The sequence below is a fragment of the Nomascus leucogenys genome, chromosome 12, assembly GCF_006542625.1.
Source record: "Nomascus leucogenys isolate Asia chromosome 12, Asia_NLE_v1, whole genome shotgun sequence".
NCBI lineage: Eukaryota > Metazoa > Chordata > Mammalia > Primates > Hylobatidae > Nomascus > Nomascus leucogenys.
Window position 1 is genome coordinate 24,954,091 of NC_044392.1, and position 17,161 is coordinate 24,971,251.

Sequence of the window (17,161 nt, forward strand, 5' to 3'; positions counted from 1 at the left end):
ATAATTAGGCAGGGGATATAAAGGGTCTTACTGGTCTTATTAAACAGTCCTTTACCAACTCTCTCTCCAGCCCAGCTCAGCTTCTTGCCCTCTCAACATATACACACACGTGTATTGCCTATCACTGTTCTATGAGAATTAATAGTGGGGAGAAGTATCCTTGTGCTTTGAGTAACAGAAGTGATTCAGCATTACTGATAAATGCAATTTGACTAACCTTTATCACATAATCGATTATGTTTATCAAATATTCACACAGTAGGTACTTGTGCATCCTTTATCATGTTCTGACTTTCATATCCATCCTATCTTAGACTGAGTTTTCTCTTGCGGGCGGGCCAGTCCCATGGTAGAAGTAGTAAATCAAAACCAGGATTGGTCTTGAACTGAAAGTCAAGGAAGGAAGTACTAACAGGTTTCCAAAACCTAATCCATCCAACGAATAAAAGTTGAGGCTAACCCAGAAGAAGGCTGTAAATCTGAAAAGAGGCCCTACAAGAGAAGGACCTGTGGGTGTAAGAAAACCAAAATCTACTTGGAAGGCAAAACATTCCCAGAAACAAAAGCAGGTTTGCCGTTATTCCTGAAAAATTAGCACAACCATGCTTTACTGAGGTGTGACCTCTCTGAAGGCCCCAAACCACGTCTCCACAGTTTTCTGAACTTGAACCTTCACAACAATTTTGAGATGAATTTTATCGGTCTAATTTAAAAGACAAGGAAACTTAAATTCAGAAAAGTTAACTGACTTGCCCAAGGAAATAGCTAATCAGAGATGGAGCTATGTGTTAAGCCTTTGTTTCTGCCACCATGCCACTTTCACTAAGGTTACAAGGCCTTTTGATTCCACTCATTATTTTCTACTTCTCCATCTATCTTGTCCCTACTTTACTTCCACTATGCAACTTCACAGAAAACTGATTCAGTCTTTTCCATTTAAGACTCTCAAAGTCAAATTTCTGTCTGCAACTTTCCATCTCTGTCTTTAGGGGAATAGAAGCAGGTGTCACTGAAGAATTAGGTGTCTCTCAAAGAGGATACAAAAGTGAACAAAACACACCTCCTGCCACTCAGGAGTTGGTAGACTACTGGAAGAATAGACCTATTAGATAACCTTGAAATATGTGATAGATGAGACGGTAGGCATCTACAAAGGTATGCATTGAAATTAGAGAGGAAATGGCAGCTCAGGCTCAGGCTCAGGCAGGCATTGGAAATTTCCTCCCAAACTTTAAAAGGCCTTATAAGTTGCATTGGTAGCCCCAAGGACATCAATTAACCACGGATACTTGCAGTATATAATAAAAAGTCATAAAGATATAAACTAGATGTAATTGAATTGCTTTTTCTTTTTTTTTTTTGAGAGAGATAGGGTTTTGCTCTGTCACCCAGGCTGCAGTACAGTGGCATGATCATAGTTCTTCATAACCTAAACTCTTGGACTCAAGTGAGCCTCCCACCTCAGCCTCCTGAGTATCTGGGGACCACAGGTGCATACCACCATAGTTAGCTGGCTAACTTTTCATTTTTTTGTAAAGATGAAGGTCTTGCTATGTTGTTCAGGCTGGGCTCAAACTCCAGGCCTCAAGTGATCCTCCCGCTTTAGCCTCTCAAAGTGCTGGGATTACAGGGGTGAGCCACTGTGCCTGGCCTTGATTCTTAATAACTTGTTTCAATATGACTCTGTCCTCATAAAGTTATATGTATCATTCCTTAGGCAGTATCACCGCTAGTAAGTTATATTATTTGACAATTCATAAAACACGTTAAAATCAGTTATTTCACCTGATTCTCACAGAAGTTCTAAGAGAAAGCCTGACAGGTACTATGCATAGCTAATGAAGGGTAGAGTCAGAATTTGAACCTAATTCTCTGACATCACTCCGCCTCTGTCCTTCTCTGCAGCTCTCTCTTTTTAAAAAGAAAGGGCACAACTCTACCAGCAAAGAGTTGAAGAGAGATTATCAAAAACTGTAATTCAAAATGGAGACTGCTGGAAAGAATAGGATCAACTTGCTCATAAGAAATACGTGCTCACAGAGAAAGCAGAGCCAAGAATTAGGTGGATTTTAATCATCCCATAAGTATGAAGAAAACTAATCAGTTCTATGTAAAAGGAGACTACAATTATAAGATAAGTCTTTATCCCTAGGTACATTCCCTAGAGAACAAAATTGTCTTGGTTTAAGTAGAATCTAGGATTGTGGACTTTGGTGGAATTAATAAATATGGCTTTATGAAACAGAAAAAAAGAAAAAAGGAAAGATGGAAGGAAGGAAGGAAGGAAGGAAGGAAGGAAGGAAGGAAGGAAGGAAGGAAAGAAGGAAGGAAGGAAGGAAAGAAGGAAGGAAGGAAGGAAAGAAGGAAGGAAGGAAGGAAGGAAAGAAGGAAGGAAGGAAGAAGATAATCTCTTATCTGACAATATCACAGTGTTCATAGATGGAGTGAACACTCACTTCAATTATTACCCCAGGAGATGAGGAAAACCATTTTTTCTCTTTCTTTTCCTCTCTTCCTTTCTCTCTCTATGCTGGGAAGAAAGTACACTTTATTGGACAAGCACTTAACAGGTCTTTTATAGAGTTATCATAAAATATTTGCATACTTATCTATAATTTTAAAAGCCATGTGCAAATTAAATTACTCTTTCAATCAATAAATGTTTTCTGAGCCCCAGTTATTTCAAACATCGTGTTGAGTAGCTAAGATATAATAATGGAAAAGACAATATCTTCAGCTTGTAAGTAGTTACAGCATCATAAAGCAGACAAACAGGAAACCAATACTTTCCCTAAGGTGATAAGTGGTAAAATAGAGACCAGAGTATGATTATATAACCCATCTGTGGTTGAGGGTGGGTGGTGGGTGGAGTGCCAGTCATTAAATACTCCAAGTAGAAAAAATGCCTGGAAAAATGTGTTGAAAGATCAATAGGAGTTAGTCTACAGCAGTGTCTCAAGGGCAGTATTATTGGCATTTGGGGCAGGATAATTCTTTGTTGTGAGCTATACTGTGCAGTGTATGATGTTCAGCAGCATCCCTGTCCTCCACTCATTATATTTCAGCATCTCCCCCCATTCGTCTAGTCGTGACAACTAAAAATGTCTTCAGACATTTCCCCTAAAGTGAGAAGTGGTGGGTGCAAAATTGTCCCTAGCTGAGAATCACTGGCTTAGAGAAATAAGTCACAGGATGAGTCCCGGGAATGGGTTTCAATGTGCATGAAGATACAGGGAGTGAAGTAACATGTAGCAACAACAATACTTCTGTGGTGGATAATGAAATAGGTAAGATTTATAATGCACAATTATGTACAAGACATTAGACGGAGCTCACTGCCTATAATAACTCATTTATCTTCACTGTAACCTTATGAAATAAGCATTACTATTAAAACCCTGTTAAAAAAAACTCTATTAAAACTATGTTGAGGGTAATGGGGCACAAGAATCTAATGCAACTTGCCCAGTGTCACCCCACAGGTGGGACAAATATTCAATCCTAGATCAAGCGAACAGACAGTGAAAAGCCCAAGCACTTTTTAGAATACTGTGTTGGAAAAGTCTTTTTATGTCTGGAGTAGAGTGTGCACAAAGAGATTTGAAGAGACAGAAGGTTGAAAGACAAAGGCTCATTTACTACCTGCAAAGGAGTCTGGCTTAAATGTGAAAACAATGGGGAGTTCCTGAGATATTTTTAGCAGAAGAGACACAATAGATAGAACCCTGTAATAGCAACAGAGAGAATGAAGGAAATTGATGGGCACAGGTCTGGAGGAAGGGAGAGCAATTAGGAAATCACTGCAAAAGTCCAGATGAGAAATGTTGAGGTCCCAACCATTGTGGGCAACTGTAGGAATGAGTAGAGCTACTCATATAACGATCTGGTGACCGACTGACCTGATGACTGATTGGACATGATCAATGTCTCCAAGTCATTTGTGAATTATGGATCTCAGTTGGTCTTTATGGGTATGACCTGTTTCCCTTTTCTTTTCCTTTCCTTTTTACATCCTCAGAGTTTACAACTAATTATATTGGGGCTACACCAGCAGCAATGCCCCTGCTTTCTGCTTTACTCATTCAGTAAACATTCACGAAGTGGCTAATAGCTTAAACAAATGACACCAATAAGAATCTCTTATGGGCCAGGCATGACACTCAATGCTTTATGCATGCTATCACATGCATCCCTCATAACAACTCCTTAAAATAGCTTTGTTGCCCCACTTCCCAATACAGAGGCTCACACTACTCAGCTGACCCAGGATTGGAATCTAGAGTCGTTTGACTTCAAAACTTTTCCATTAACTAAGTTGCCATTCCTTGCCCATATGCAGTTTACAAAAGAAACAGAAGATACAAGGAGTATTCAGGTCCCAAAGGCCAAATGCAAGCAACAACTAGAAAAATACAATTGAACGTATCAATAATTTTGGATTGCAGATATGTAGCATACGCGTGTTCTTGCTGGGACAATGGGAACATAAGCAGCAACGATTGGCTTATGATCTAACATAAGAAGATGGAATTATTTAGGTAAGAGTTTTTAAAGAAAGTCTTAGTGGCACCTCAGAAAACATAAGCAGCACAGAATAGTGGATAATCGAAAGCAAATCCTTATGCCAAGAGAATATGATGCAAACAAAAGTGCTGAAGTAACATGAAGGGCAATACGGGCTGAGGATACTGAGCTGGTGGGTTTACTGCCTTGGGCTTATTGGGAGAAATAACGAATGAGGAACTCCACCCTTACAAGGCTAAATATTAAAAGGAGGCCTCTTGGAATGACATTCAGTACTGGGAAGCAAAAAACAGAAAACCTTTTAGATACTGGGTAGCAAAATACCTGATTTGAGCTCAGATTTCTGTGCTGCACTTTTAAAAACTTCCTCTCTCCTACCTGGCCCGCTTTGCTTTATCTTGCCTCCAGTCTGTTTTCCCTCCATCTGTCCCTGACACTCTTCTGTTCTCCCTAATATATTTCACTGACTTTTTCCAGTAAAGAATTAAGTGTCTGCCAATTTGCCCCTAGAGCATGCCAGTTTCAGCCTCTCTTGTCCTTTCTTTTTCATCTTCACCCGCCTCTTTGCATTTCTTATTACTTATTTCTTCAGAGTTGTTTCTCTTTCTCCTCTCCTGTCCAGTTCCCCTTCCTTTCCTATGGGGAGTGATTCACCTGTATCGTTGCATCTTCCTTCCACCCTCAAAGTGGCTAAATAACGTTGGCTACAATTATTGCTGCACAACAAACTCTTGGTTGGGGCGGTTGTTCTCAAGTATTAGCAAGCCTCAGAATCATTTGGAAGCTTGTTAAAACAGTCTGCTGGGCCCCACTCCCAGTTTCTAATCGAGTAGGTGTTTGGGGGCCTGAGAATGTGCATTTCCAGTAGGTTCCCAGGTGATGCTGAGAACCACTGGAGCAGGGAAACCAACAGCTGTTGCCTGGTAGCAGTCAGGCAGAGGAGACATCAGCCCAGCAGTCAGGCAGAGGAGACATGGAGCTTTTGTTCCTTGTCACATCAACAAAGGGACTGACGACAGCCTAGGAAGCTCTGGAGAAGTGACCCCGCTGATGTGCTGGGGTGCAGGGAGGAGGGGGGAACAAATGGGAAAAGGTCTGTATTATAACCTTCTGGGAAACACGGAAGCCAGCTCCAAGTCCCGTCATCTACCCTCCCACTTGAGATCATGCATAGAAGCAGCAGAAGGGAATTCTCAGGATCCCTTTGATCTGTTCCCAGCTCCCCAGTCTTCTGTCTGTTTATCTCCCTCCTTCCCTGGCCTCCTCTCTTCCCTCCTTCTTACCCCCTGCCCAGTGGATGATTCACTCCTCCTCTCTCCCGCCTCCCCACCCCACTGCCATCTGTTTTTCTAATGATGGCAGAAGATGAGCTGTTTTGTTGGCCCACACCATAACAAAGCACACTCCATGCTAGCATTTTTCCTGATGCGCTCGCAGAGTGCTGTTTTATTGGTATCATTTCCCCACCCAGTTTTCCCTTTTCTCTCAAACCCCACCCTTTCCCCCTCTCCAGTCTCATGTGGATCCTTGATTCCCAGAATTAGATCAAGAAACACAGAGATACAGAAGAATGGACTTGACATGCATGTGGGTTGGGTGTGCATCAGGGAAGAAGCTGGAAATCAGGGCAGTTAAAGGGGTCTCTCTGCAGCACCTATAGGAGCCAGAATTACCCAAGATTGCTGCTAAGTGGCTTATATTTCCTTCCAGTGTGAGATGTGGATGACAAAACCTGTTGTGACTGAGACGAGAATGCTTGTACTTGTCACTGGCTATGCTTAGGTTGGGAGGGCTTAAATGGTGTGTGTGTGTGTGTGTGTGTGTGTAAGCATCTCCTTCCCCTGTGACAGAATTTCTAGGTCATCATTTCTTAGAAATATTCTGCCCTATTCCTGACTTTTAAAATTAACTTCAGTTAATCTAACTAAAGAAATCACAGCAGCCTATGTCCCCCCACTGATTGGGGAATCTACTATGTGAAGAAGTAGACAAGATTTCTTGAGGTGGTAAAGGTCTAGTTTGGTTAATCAACAGTGGACAACAGATCTACCTAAGAGATTGCAAGCATAGATGCCTGCATGACCCAGGCAGTTATTTTAAACAAGTGGTGCCCACCAGGTAATAGCCATAGGGAAAGGTAAAAGCTGTGCTAACTGGAGAGAGTTGCCCATCTGGGGTGCAGCTGCTACTCAGATCCAGCTAATTGTCATCATGGTTGCCAGCTAGTCTTGTTTTTCAAGAGAAAAATCTTTGTGCAGAGTTTTAAATATTTATTTTTATTTGGGATGTGTGTGTATGTGTGTAATGTTATATATGCACATAGGAATTTTATGTAAAAATCCTAATTTTTAAACATTGGCAACCAAAAAGAAAATTGGTTTTAGACACTGTGCTGGCCAAACAAACCTGTCAGTGGGCCATCAGTCTCCAAAACCCTGAGCGAATTAAGCACAAACAAGGCCCAGTTACAGAATCCCAAAACCATAAATAATTCTGACTTGCTTTTTAAGTTAGCTTTTATTAAGTCATTTAAAGTGGATCTCCAAAGATTTTGCTAAAACAAAACAAAACAAAAATCAGAACTCCTAATTTCTGTAAATTTAAGATTGTGGAACCAACTTTTTAAGAAGTTAAACAAAGAGCAGAAGAGTAGGAGAGGGACTGGGTCCTAAATTAGAAGGACTCAAGGTCCATAAGTTAAATCCACCTGAGTTCTCTAGTCTGAGCTGGGGAAGGGGAGGCTATCTTACCTCACATGACTGGATGCAGTGGACTAAGACGGGGTCTGGGTGCCATTGACGCCGGCCAGTGCACACAATGCTCTAAGGAGAAAGACGGGAAAAACAGAAAACAAAATTAAAGACATTTGTTCTGTGTGAGAAGGGGCAAATCCTGAGCTCACCACTGGAGTCCAACTCCATTCCTCAAGCAGCTAGTTTCTAATTGTGTCCCATAAAGTGCATTGGGGCTATCTAGCCTTTCCCGTGCACACTGCCCACCCTGACAGATGTGGTTCAGGCAGAAAGTCTCAGTGGAGGAGATTTCTCGAAACTTTTCATCCTCTTTCCCAAGATACCTAAATTTTCAGAGTGGTGTAGTGTGGTTTAAAAAAGCATCCTCAATATTATAATGAGTTTCATCTGGTTTCAGGCATAATATTAGTTCCACTTATTTTGAAATTTTAAATAATGTTACAAGAAATTGTAAGATGGTTGTGTCGATCACACACAATGAGCTTTTAAAGATTGACAAATACAGTTTTACAAAAGAGTCTTCAACTAAATGTGGACCTCAGAAATGCTAGATTATAAGACGTGAGTGCCCACACCAGGACTGGAGGTGAAATTGCACTCTGCAATTCTTGGTATTATCATGAAGCCTGCCCTGTAGGAAACTGGACAGTACACATACGCAGGACACACAGGGCTAGTGTGAAATCACTGCTACTCAAAATGACACCAACATCAAGCTGGTAGGAGCGCAGTTAAGTTCATCTTGAGATGCTGGTGACTGCCTCATTCCTGACGGCCATTTCCAGATGCATATTTAAACAAATAGTCATCTACTTTTTGTTAAATAATAATAACTCATTTTCACAAAACTTTTTTCTTTTTCTTTTTATAGTTTAAAATTCTCAAAGAATATGCTTTTCTAAGGATAAAAGAAAGTCCCATGGCAGGTTTCAAAGAGAAAAGAAGGTTCTCTCCGTAGCCTGCTACCAACCCACCCTTCTGCAGACCTGCATATTCACATTTTAATCAGTCCAACTGAAATTCCATGCATTCAGAAGAAAAAGAATACATGGCAACATAGGAGCTTTATACAAGATAGCACCTACAGGAATTCTAGAATGCTAACAATGTGTAATCATTAGATTGGAGACATTCACATATGCTAATATGCAGGTCTATAAATATATACCTCATAGTCAGGTAGGAGAATGGGGATCTACAATATTTTTCTGGAGTCGTACTGCTAAAAGCTAAAACTCCTCCTTCACAGCTTCTCTAGAGGGAAAATAAGTAGTATACATCCTTATAAAGTTAGATATTCAAAACTTCATATTGCAATATATTATTAGAAAGTGACTTGGCTTAAGTCATTATTGTATTAAGAAAGGATTATCAAAAGAAATATATAAGGTAAACACAAAAGGGGTGTTTAGCCTACTGAAAAAGTGAGTTATTCTCCCGCACTTACAGCCATTTATGCAGAACCATTTGCATATTAACAGTAATTCTGTTAACTAGAAATAATTCTTGTTTATGCTTTAAAGCGGGTTCCACTGGAGCTCAACTGAGCAGTGGTCATGAATTTTATTATTTAAAATATCAATGGTTTGTACTACTTTGGGTTCCCAGATAGTAGCAATGGCAAAATATAATTTGTTCTTTGAAAGGTAAAGGCATGAGAACTTTATTCCTTCTCATAGGAGGGTATTCACTATGGACCCCCAGTTCCCCACCCTAATCAGTCAGTTATTCAATTCAGACCAAATGTGTAAATACCTCACTCACTCACTATGGATCAGATTTTCCAGTGAGCAAGGGGATCTGAAAATCCATAAACCTAGTTGAGGCCCTTAAAGAGTTCAAAATGTTTAATCAGACCCATGTTGATGAATATTTTGGTTATTTCCAGTCTTTTGCTATAACAAACAAAGCTTATATATAAATCATGTGCAAGTATATCTGAAGAATAAACTCATAATAGTGGAGTTGACAATACCCACCTTATAGATATTTAATGATGCATAATTCAGTTTTGAGACTAATTTATACTGACATCTCTCCTTAACTGCTACAGAAATTGCAAAAGTTGGTGGCACCTGTGTCATATCCTTTCCTAGATTGCAAAATCCTTTAGAATAGGGACTATCTAGCCTTCCTACTTCTTATCTCAGTGACTTATGTAAAGACGAAATTTTACAAGCATTTGCCAGCCACGAATTATGATATCGTGTCTCTAGCCTTCTTCTATGAAAATCATGTATCTCATTTATTTATAAATATATGTATATGCCATTAATAAAACAAGTACTTAGTGATTATTATTGGAGGGAAATTTCAAATGTTTTTCAAGACTCAATTCTATGGGAAGATTTGAGGAGCAAGAGGGCTGTGAAACAGGAAGAAAAGCAAAGCAGTAAGATGGACAGGGAAGGGCTGGCTCCTGGTGAGAGGTGAAACAATTTTCTTTTATTATTTATTTATTAATAATTTTTTTTTTTTGAGACAGTCTCACTCAGTCACCCAGGCTGGAGTTCAGTGGCACAATCATGGCTCAATGCAGCCTCAATCTCCTTGGCTCAAGTGATTCTCCTGCGTCAGCCTCCTGACTACCTGAAACCACAGGCATGTATCATGTTAGGCTAATCTTTAAAAATTTTTATTTTATAGAGATAGGGTCTCACTATGTTGCCCAGGCTGGTCTAAAATTCTTGGCCTCAAGCAATCCTCCTACCTTGCCCTCCCAAAGTGTTGGGATTACAGGCAGGAGCCACCATGCCCAGCTGATTTTCTTATTTTCTGAAACACTTTTGAAAAATTACAATCATATAAAGCTATAATGATAAGAAAACGTTATATCCTCTGCCTAACTTTATCAAAAATTGTTAACATTTTGCAGAATATGTCACTATAGATTCAATTAATGTCTCCTATATATGTCCCTCCAATATAATTATACTCCCTTCCTCCCTATTGGTAACAATTATTCTGAATTTGTTATTGTACAAATGCAAATCTATTCATTACTACGTTATTGCAATAACTGCAACTATTGCAATTATGCTATTAGCAAAAGCAACTTCTTGCATAATTGAGTTCTAGTATCTAAATGCCAAAGATTTGTTTTGAACTTTCCAACATAAGAAAAGTTTAAGAGGCCAGGCGCGGTGGCTCACGCTTGTAATCCCAGCACTTTGGGAGGCCGAGGCGGGCGGATCACGAGGTCAGGAGATCGAGACCAGGGTGAAACCCGGTCTCTACTAAAAATACAAAAAAATTAGCCGGGCGTGGTGGTGGGCGCCTGTAGTCCCAGCTACTCGGAGAGGCTGAGGCAGGAGAATGGCGTGGACCCGGGAGGCGGAGCTTGCAGTGAGCCGAGATTGCGCCACTGCAGTCTAGCCTGGGCGACAGAGCAAGACTCCGTCTCAAAAAAAAAAAAAAAAAGTTTAAGAGGAAATTAGTTTAAAAATTTCCTCCTGTCCGGGCGCGGTGGCTCAAGCCTGTAATCCCAGCACTTTCGGAGGCCGAGGTGGGCGGATCACGAGGTCAGGAGATCAAGACTGCGGTGAAACCCCATCTCTACTAAAAATACAAAAAATTAGCCAGGCGTGGTGGCGGGCGCCTGTAGTCCCAGCTACTCAGAAAGGCTGAGGCAGGAGAATGGCGTGAACCCGGGAGGCGGAGCTTGCAGTGAGCCGAGATTGCGCCACTGCACTCCAGCCTGGGCGACACAGCAAGACTCCGTCTCAAAAAAAAAAAAAATTTCCTCCTGATTGGACCATTTGAAAGTTTCTAAAAAGCAAGGGGAAAGGGAAGGAAGAAAAGAAAATAGAGGAAGGAAGGGAGTGGGAGGGAAGGAAGAAAGGAAGGAGGGAGGAAGGAAGAACGTGGGAGAGAGAGAGGGGGTGAGAAAGAGAAAGAGAGAGAAAGAAAGAGAAGAGAGAGAGGGAGAAAGAAAGAAAGAAAGAAAGAGAAAGAAGGAAAAGAGAGAGAGTGAGAAAGAGAGGGAGAGAGAAAGAGAAAGAAAGAAAGAAAGAAAGAAAGAAAGAAAGAAAGAAAGAAAGAAAGAAAGAAAGAGAAAGAAAGAGTAAAGGTTACTAGGATGGTCATAAGTCACCATGAAGGCTGTTGCCTGGTTAAATGTCTTGTTAAAGGTCACAAAGCTCAAGAATAGCCAACAATAAAGGCTAACAGAAAATTGCTCAACTATTTTTTAATGGGAGTAATTATTTGACAGAATGGGCTGCTAATCACATCAGGGCACAGAGTTCTGCCAATGTCCACATTTGTGATAATTTCCTTATTGCTACATGTATGTGCTCCTGAGTAAAACATCCTTTGCATGTTTATTTAGACCATAGCACACTACCCTGCAACTTGCTTTTCTGTTCCTCCTCCCCTTTCCTCCAAGATGCTCTTGTCTACTCTCCTCTAGTGATGGGACACTTGATGCCTAGAGGGAATGATTCCATGCTTAAAAATGATGAAAAAGAAGACCTTTCCATGACTCATGTCTGAGTCTCCAATGATCTGCAGCCAGTGTCACTGGAGCTGTTACACACAGTTGTACCCATCAAGAGGACACTTTGGGGGCAGGGCTGAGCATTACGAGCCAGAGGGAAGAGTGAGGTCATTTGGTTGGAAACTGTGGCTTTTGCCAGCGTATTATCTTCTCGTTTTCTTCCTCCTTCTCTCTTTTCTTTAAAACAGTCATTTTTATTTAAAGGACTATTTATGTTTGGGGGAACAATTTGGGAAAACAAAGTTGGAAATTATAAGATTTGATATAACTGGAGAATTCTGTTGAAAAGCTGGGAATTTGAGAGAGATTTCATATAGTGTTAAAGGCTCTTTGCAAACCTATTTCATGTATCCACAGGAAAATCTCATTTATTTGGACCTCAATAATTCATAATTATGGTATTCCAGAAAAAAAGTGCTGTTTAGTCTGTGGAAAAATGAATTTATGAAGCAAAATAATAGGGGAAATGAGATGTCATGATGAATGTCTTTGTTCTTCAGAAGGAAACACTTTCAAATGCTATTTAGAAAAACTCATTTACATGCAAACAATTGCCACAATGTGTTAAAAAAAATTCTCCATGAAATCATCCTGAAGGACCACTACTTTGCAAAACATTTATTTTTCCTATTTTAAAGTCACGAGATACAGTAAAACGCTCTCTTGACACCATGATTAAGGATAATCATAAAAATTCAACTTAACATAGGCTTTTTGGGAAAACAAAAAGGTTTTCTTTGAGAAATCGCTCCGTGGCAGTCATCCTTTTCTGTGGGCCCTTTGATTTCCCACACTCACCACCTCCTGAGTAAAAGATGAAATGAATCCCACACTGAAGAGATATGGGGGGTGAAGGAGAAGGTATCATTTCCACCCTCAGCAGTAGTACAGTTTACTGGGGAATTGGGATTAGCATGGCAGAAAAGAAGAAAGAAAAAGAATAAGAATCTAGAAAAAAAGGGATGAGAAAATAAAAAAGTTTCTCTAGTAAAAGTCTGAGGGAGCTTCTCCCACTTGCTGGGTGCAGGTGCCTTGGACAACAGGAGTGTCTGTGCTGCTGCAGGTGCAGGGGCATCGGGTGGAGGTCTTTGGTCTGGGCACACGAGGACATGAGCAATGGGCATCAGCATTGATGATTTGGCTGCCCCCTGCCTGTCCCAACTGCCAGGTCCCACTGCTCAATCACCTTGGCTGGAAGACGTGGATTGGTCTGGCATCCTTCCTTTCTGTCAGTATACTTCTTACCCCACCAGAAGGGTCTAGATCCCTGTGTGTAACAGGTGAAGGAGGAAGACACCATTGCAACGACAAGGGCCTAGAAAGTCCATCTGAAAATTTCAAACCCTTACCTATTGTCTCTCACATCCAGCATGCCCTTGACACATCTAAAAGTACTATATTTTCATCCTTCCTCTCTTCTCAGTCTCACTTTATAATAAAAAGCTTTTAGAAATTGCTTCTGTTGTCAGAGGTGTTCCAATAGGAAACAGTGAATAGCCATTAGTTCCTTTCTCAGCACAGTTTATAAAAGAGACAGAAAAAGACAAATGACCTAGACATTATTGTATATACACACACGTGCACACATATACACACATACACACACACAAACTATAGAACCCTATTTTTCTTTATTTTGCATGGAGATAGCTAGTGATATCTTTTCAGGGATGGTGGATATTTCCATTTGTACTAAGTGAACTGACATCTCATTTCTATTTAATTAAGAACTATGTGCTAGAAACTGTGCAAGACATTTCACATGTGTTATTTTAAATTTAATAACAACCATGCAAGCTAGATATTATCCTCACCCTTGCAGAAGAGCAGACAGAGGCTCCAAGGAGTAAGTGACATTGTATTTGAACCCAGGAGGACCTCATTCTTCCTTTTATGTCAGTTGCTACTTCGATATGTTTTTCATGAAAACGCCAGACTACCTAAGACCTCAGAAATTCTTCCTTTAATAAAAATGTATTATTCTATAAGTCAGGCAGGAATACAAAGCAGAACCCCCGGAGCAAGGCAAATAAACTCTGCAGGCATCTAAAAGTATACTCGATATACTTGATTTTTTTTTTTTGAGATGGGGTCTTGCTCTGTTGCCCAGGCTGGAGTGCAGTGGCGCGATCTCTGCTCACTGCAAGCTCCAACTCCCGGGTTCACACCATTCTCCTGCCTCAGCCTCCCGAGTAGCTGGGACTACAGGTGCCCGCCACCACGCCCGGCTAATTTTTTGTATTTTTAGTAGAGATGGGGTTTCACCGTGTTTGCCAGGATGGTCTCGATCTCCTGACCTCGTGATCCGCCTGCCTTGGCCTCCCAAAGACTTGATTGTTTTTTAAAAACAAACACAATTTTTTTCACAACAAGAAAAAAATAGTATTATAAAGAAATATCTCTTTTAATCTATTGTTTTTAGACTTCAGGGTCGGGGAGTATGGAAATGAGGGGCTTCTCATAGCTGAGAGGAATGACTGATTCTCCATTTGATAGGCAAGTTAACTCAAACATATATCGGGGGAAAAAAAGACTATAGCAAACAGGGTGAGGCAGGGAGTACTGCATTGAACTGGGAGTCAGCAAAGTTGGTGGCATTTATTTTTCTATTTCTTGCCAGCTGTGCAATATTGAACAGGTCATCCAACAACAGCTAATGTGTCTGTAAAATAAAGATAATACAATCTTCCTTTCCTGGCTTATTGGTTTGTGATGAGACTCAAATATATACGTGTGTGTGTATAATATATCACATATATATTTTTTCACACATATATGTTTTGAAGACAATAAAGTGTTATCCAAATGTAAGGTATCATCTTTTATTACGAAGAATGAAGTCATTGGAAGCAGACTAGAGAAAATAATGCAATTTAATCCATTACTCTCTACTCTTTCCAGATACAAAGGTATTTGAAATATGGCACACAGCAGGAATTTTCATGAAATAGGCAAGCATCATTTATTAAACAAATGAGCCATGCTCCAGAGAGGCGTGCTTGTATTTAAAATATTTATCTTGTCAGTATTTTATTTTGTAATAGTAGTGTTTCTTGAAGAATTACAGTGGAATTACCTAAGGTGCTTATTAAAGATGCTTATTCCAAGGCATCTCCCGTCTTTCTGAAGGCTGGAACCCTGCTGTTCTTTTTATATACTGCCCAAGCAATTCTTAAGGACACAAACATTTAAGATTGAGTGCAATATGGAACAACTCCCAAGATAAGTCAATTTGAGTTACAAGGATTTTACTCGACATGGAGTTTCATTTAATAAATTGCCTTGGTTTATGAGGCATTTCTTCTTATTTATGAGGACAAGGTTAGATTTCACACCCCGGGTGAGCTGCTGAGTGCCACAGAACCACAGCCATCATGAGATCATCTGCGGCTGGTGCATAATCTCATCCTAGAGGCCCCGAGATACATAAGGGCAATCATCTCATCATCATTTCCATTGCATCCAGTGACTTCTTTTTTCTTGCTTTTCTTTTACTATAAAATTGCAATTTCCTAAACACAGAGCATCCCTTGCAAGCTTTGTTTGTAAGCAATATTCTTTAACATAATAACTGTGAAAGAGCAGAGAGAGCACAGGTAACAGCTTGCTTTGCTACTCTGTGATAATTAGTGTTCACCATTGGTTAACTACTTGGTTTTCTTTTGGCATAAAGGGTATTGATTTGGGGTTCAAGAAAACATTAAAATTTTGTTAATTATATTTTCGACTTCTGAAATTCTGATTGCTGGGAATTTTTCTAGAAACAAATAATCCTTCTAAGGTAAGGACAAGACTCATTTTGCAAGTTACCTCAGCTCTTCCCTTACATTTTGGAAGCAGCTAATTTAATGATTTCACTTTGTTTTCACATGGAAATGTGACACAAGCCTCAAGAGTTCCAGGAAAGCAACTGCATCCCTATCAATACTGTGAACTGTATTGATAGGGATGTGAACAAGCCATATAGTTTAGTTATACACCCAAATTATAAAGAGCAGGGCAGAATCTCATACAGATGAGAGGAGGCAGGCAAACTGAGGGGAAGCAACCTGCCTCAAATAAGAATGGCAACTGATCAAGAAAACTTACTATGCATCAAGTAAGCTAAGGTCTATTCATATGTTTCCCATCTGATACTCACATTAACCTAATGAGATCAGTGTTATTTCCACTCACACATGAGGAAAAGGAGGCACTCGCTAGTAAATTGCCTAAGGTTACGCAGTTGGTGAATAACAGAGCTCATGAGTTAAAAATTCAGCTTTTAGAAAATATGTATTTTTTATTGAAGGGTCTTCAGTGTTTCTCTGCTAACATCTTCAAAATCATGTCTGGTCAACCTATGTCAAAAACCAAGAATTTACTGACTAAATCATAGTCATGATAAATGCAATGATACAAACGATCACGTTTGATATACCGGCTTAAGGAAGATGTTCCACATTTTTTTTTCTGAGGTGGTCAACTTAGAATTGACAAGGCTATGTCAATAAGAAGCTACTGAAATGCATCCAGACACAGAAAAAAATACGCATTTACTTCTGAAGTAGAAGATGGTGCTACCTGCATGTTCTCACTTGTAAGTGGGAGCTGAACAATCAGAACACATGGATACAGGGAGGAAATTAACAAACACTAGGACCTGTCAGGGGGCCAGAGGGAGGGAGAGCATCAGGACAAATAGCTAATGCATGTGGGGCTTAATATGTAGATGATGGGTTGATTGATAGGTATAGCAAACCACCATCACGTTTACCCATGTAACAAACTTGCACGTTCTGCATCTGTAACCTGGTACTTAAAATTAAATTAAATAAAAAAGAAAGAAAGAAAATGGTGCTACAACAGTTTCTTTGCTCATTCAATCAATGTTTCTAAGAAACCTACAAAGCGCCAGGCACTGAAAAAGGCATCAGGAATATAAACAAGAACAAAATGCTATGGAATAGAAGTAAATAAACAATAATGATTTCCCCAAAAGGATAGCTGAAAAAAGGGAGGCTTTAATAGAATAGAGAAAATTGTTTTCCAGTTTAGAGTCAAGTCTCTGTAATTGGTATCCCTGCTGTCTTCATGAAGACAAATGGACTGTCATTTTCTGGAATGTTCCATTAGAAACACAGAGGTGGAAGAAACCCTGCTGACTGGAAGGCTTGCACTCGGGCCTCACAGACCCTGCGTCTTTGACTGTTCCAATCCGACACCTTGTGGGGTGGATGGTGAAGCAAATGCACATGGATCTATTTCAGTTTATGCCCAAGAGAAAGAAAAGGCTCGTGCATGCCCAAGCCTTTCTCCCTTTGCCTGCTTACAGAGAAAGGGAAGTTTTTCATCATAGCACACTGAGTTTATGGGGCTGAAAGAAAGGGTCTAGACCATCTGGCAC

General features: G+C 40.1%; 1 protein-coding gene across 1 annotated transcript in view; it reads right to left on the minus strand.

Moving 5' to 3' along the window:
• The window catches only part of PAPPA2 (pappalysin 2), a 289,210-nt gene that overhangs the window by 35,352 nt on the left and 236,697 nt on the right, over positions 1-17,161 (minus strand). The window contains exon 20 of the mRNA XM_030823938.1: positions 7,275-7,346. Within this exon, the coding sequence (XP_030679798.1) occupies positions 7,275-7,346 (72 nt within the window). The remainder of the gene's footprint in view (positions 1-7,274; positions 7,347-17,161) is intronic.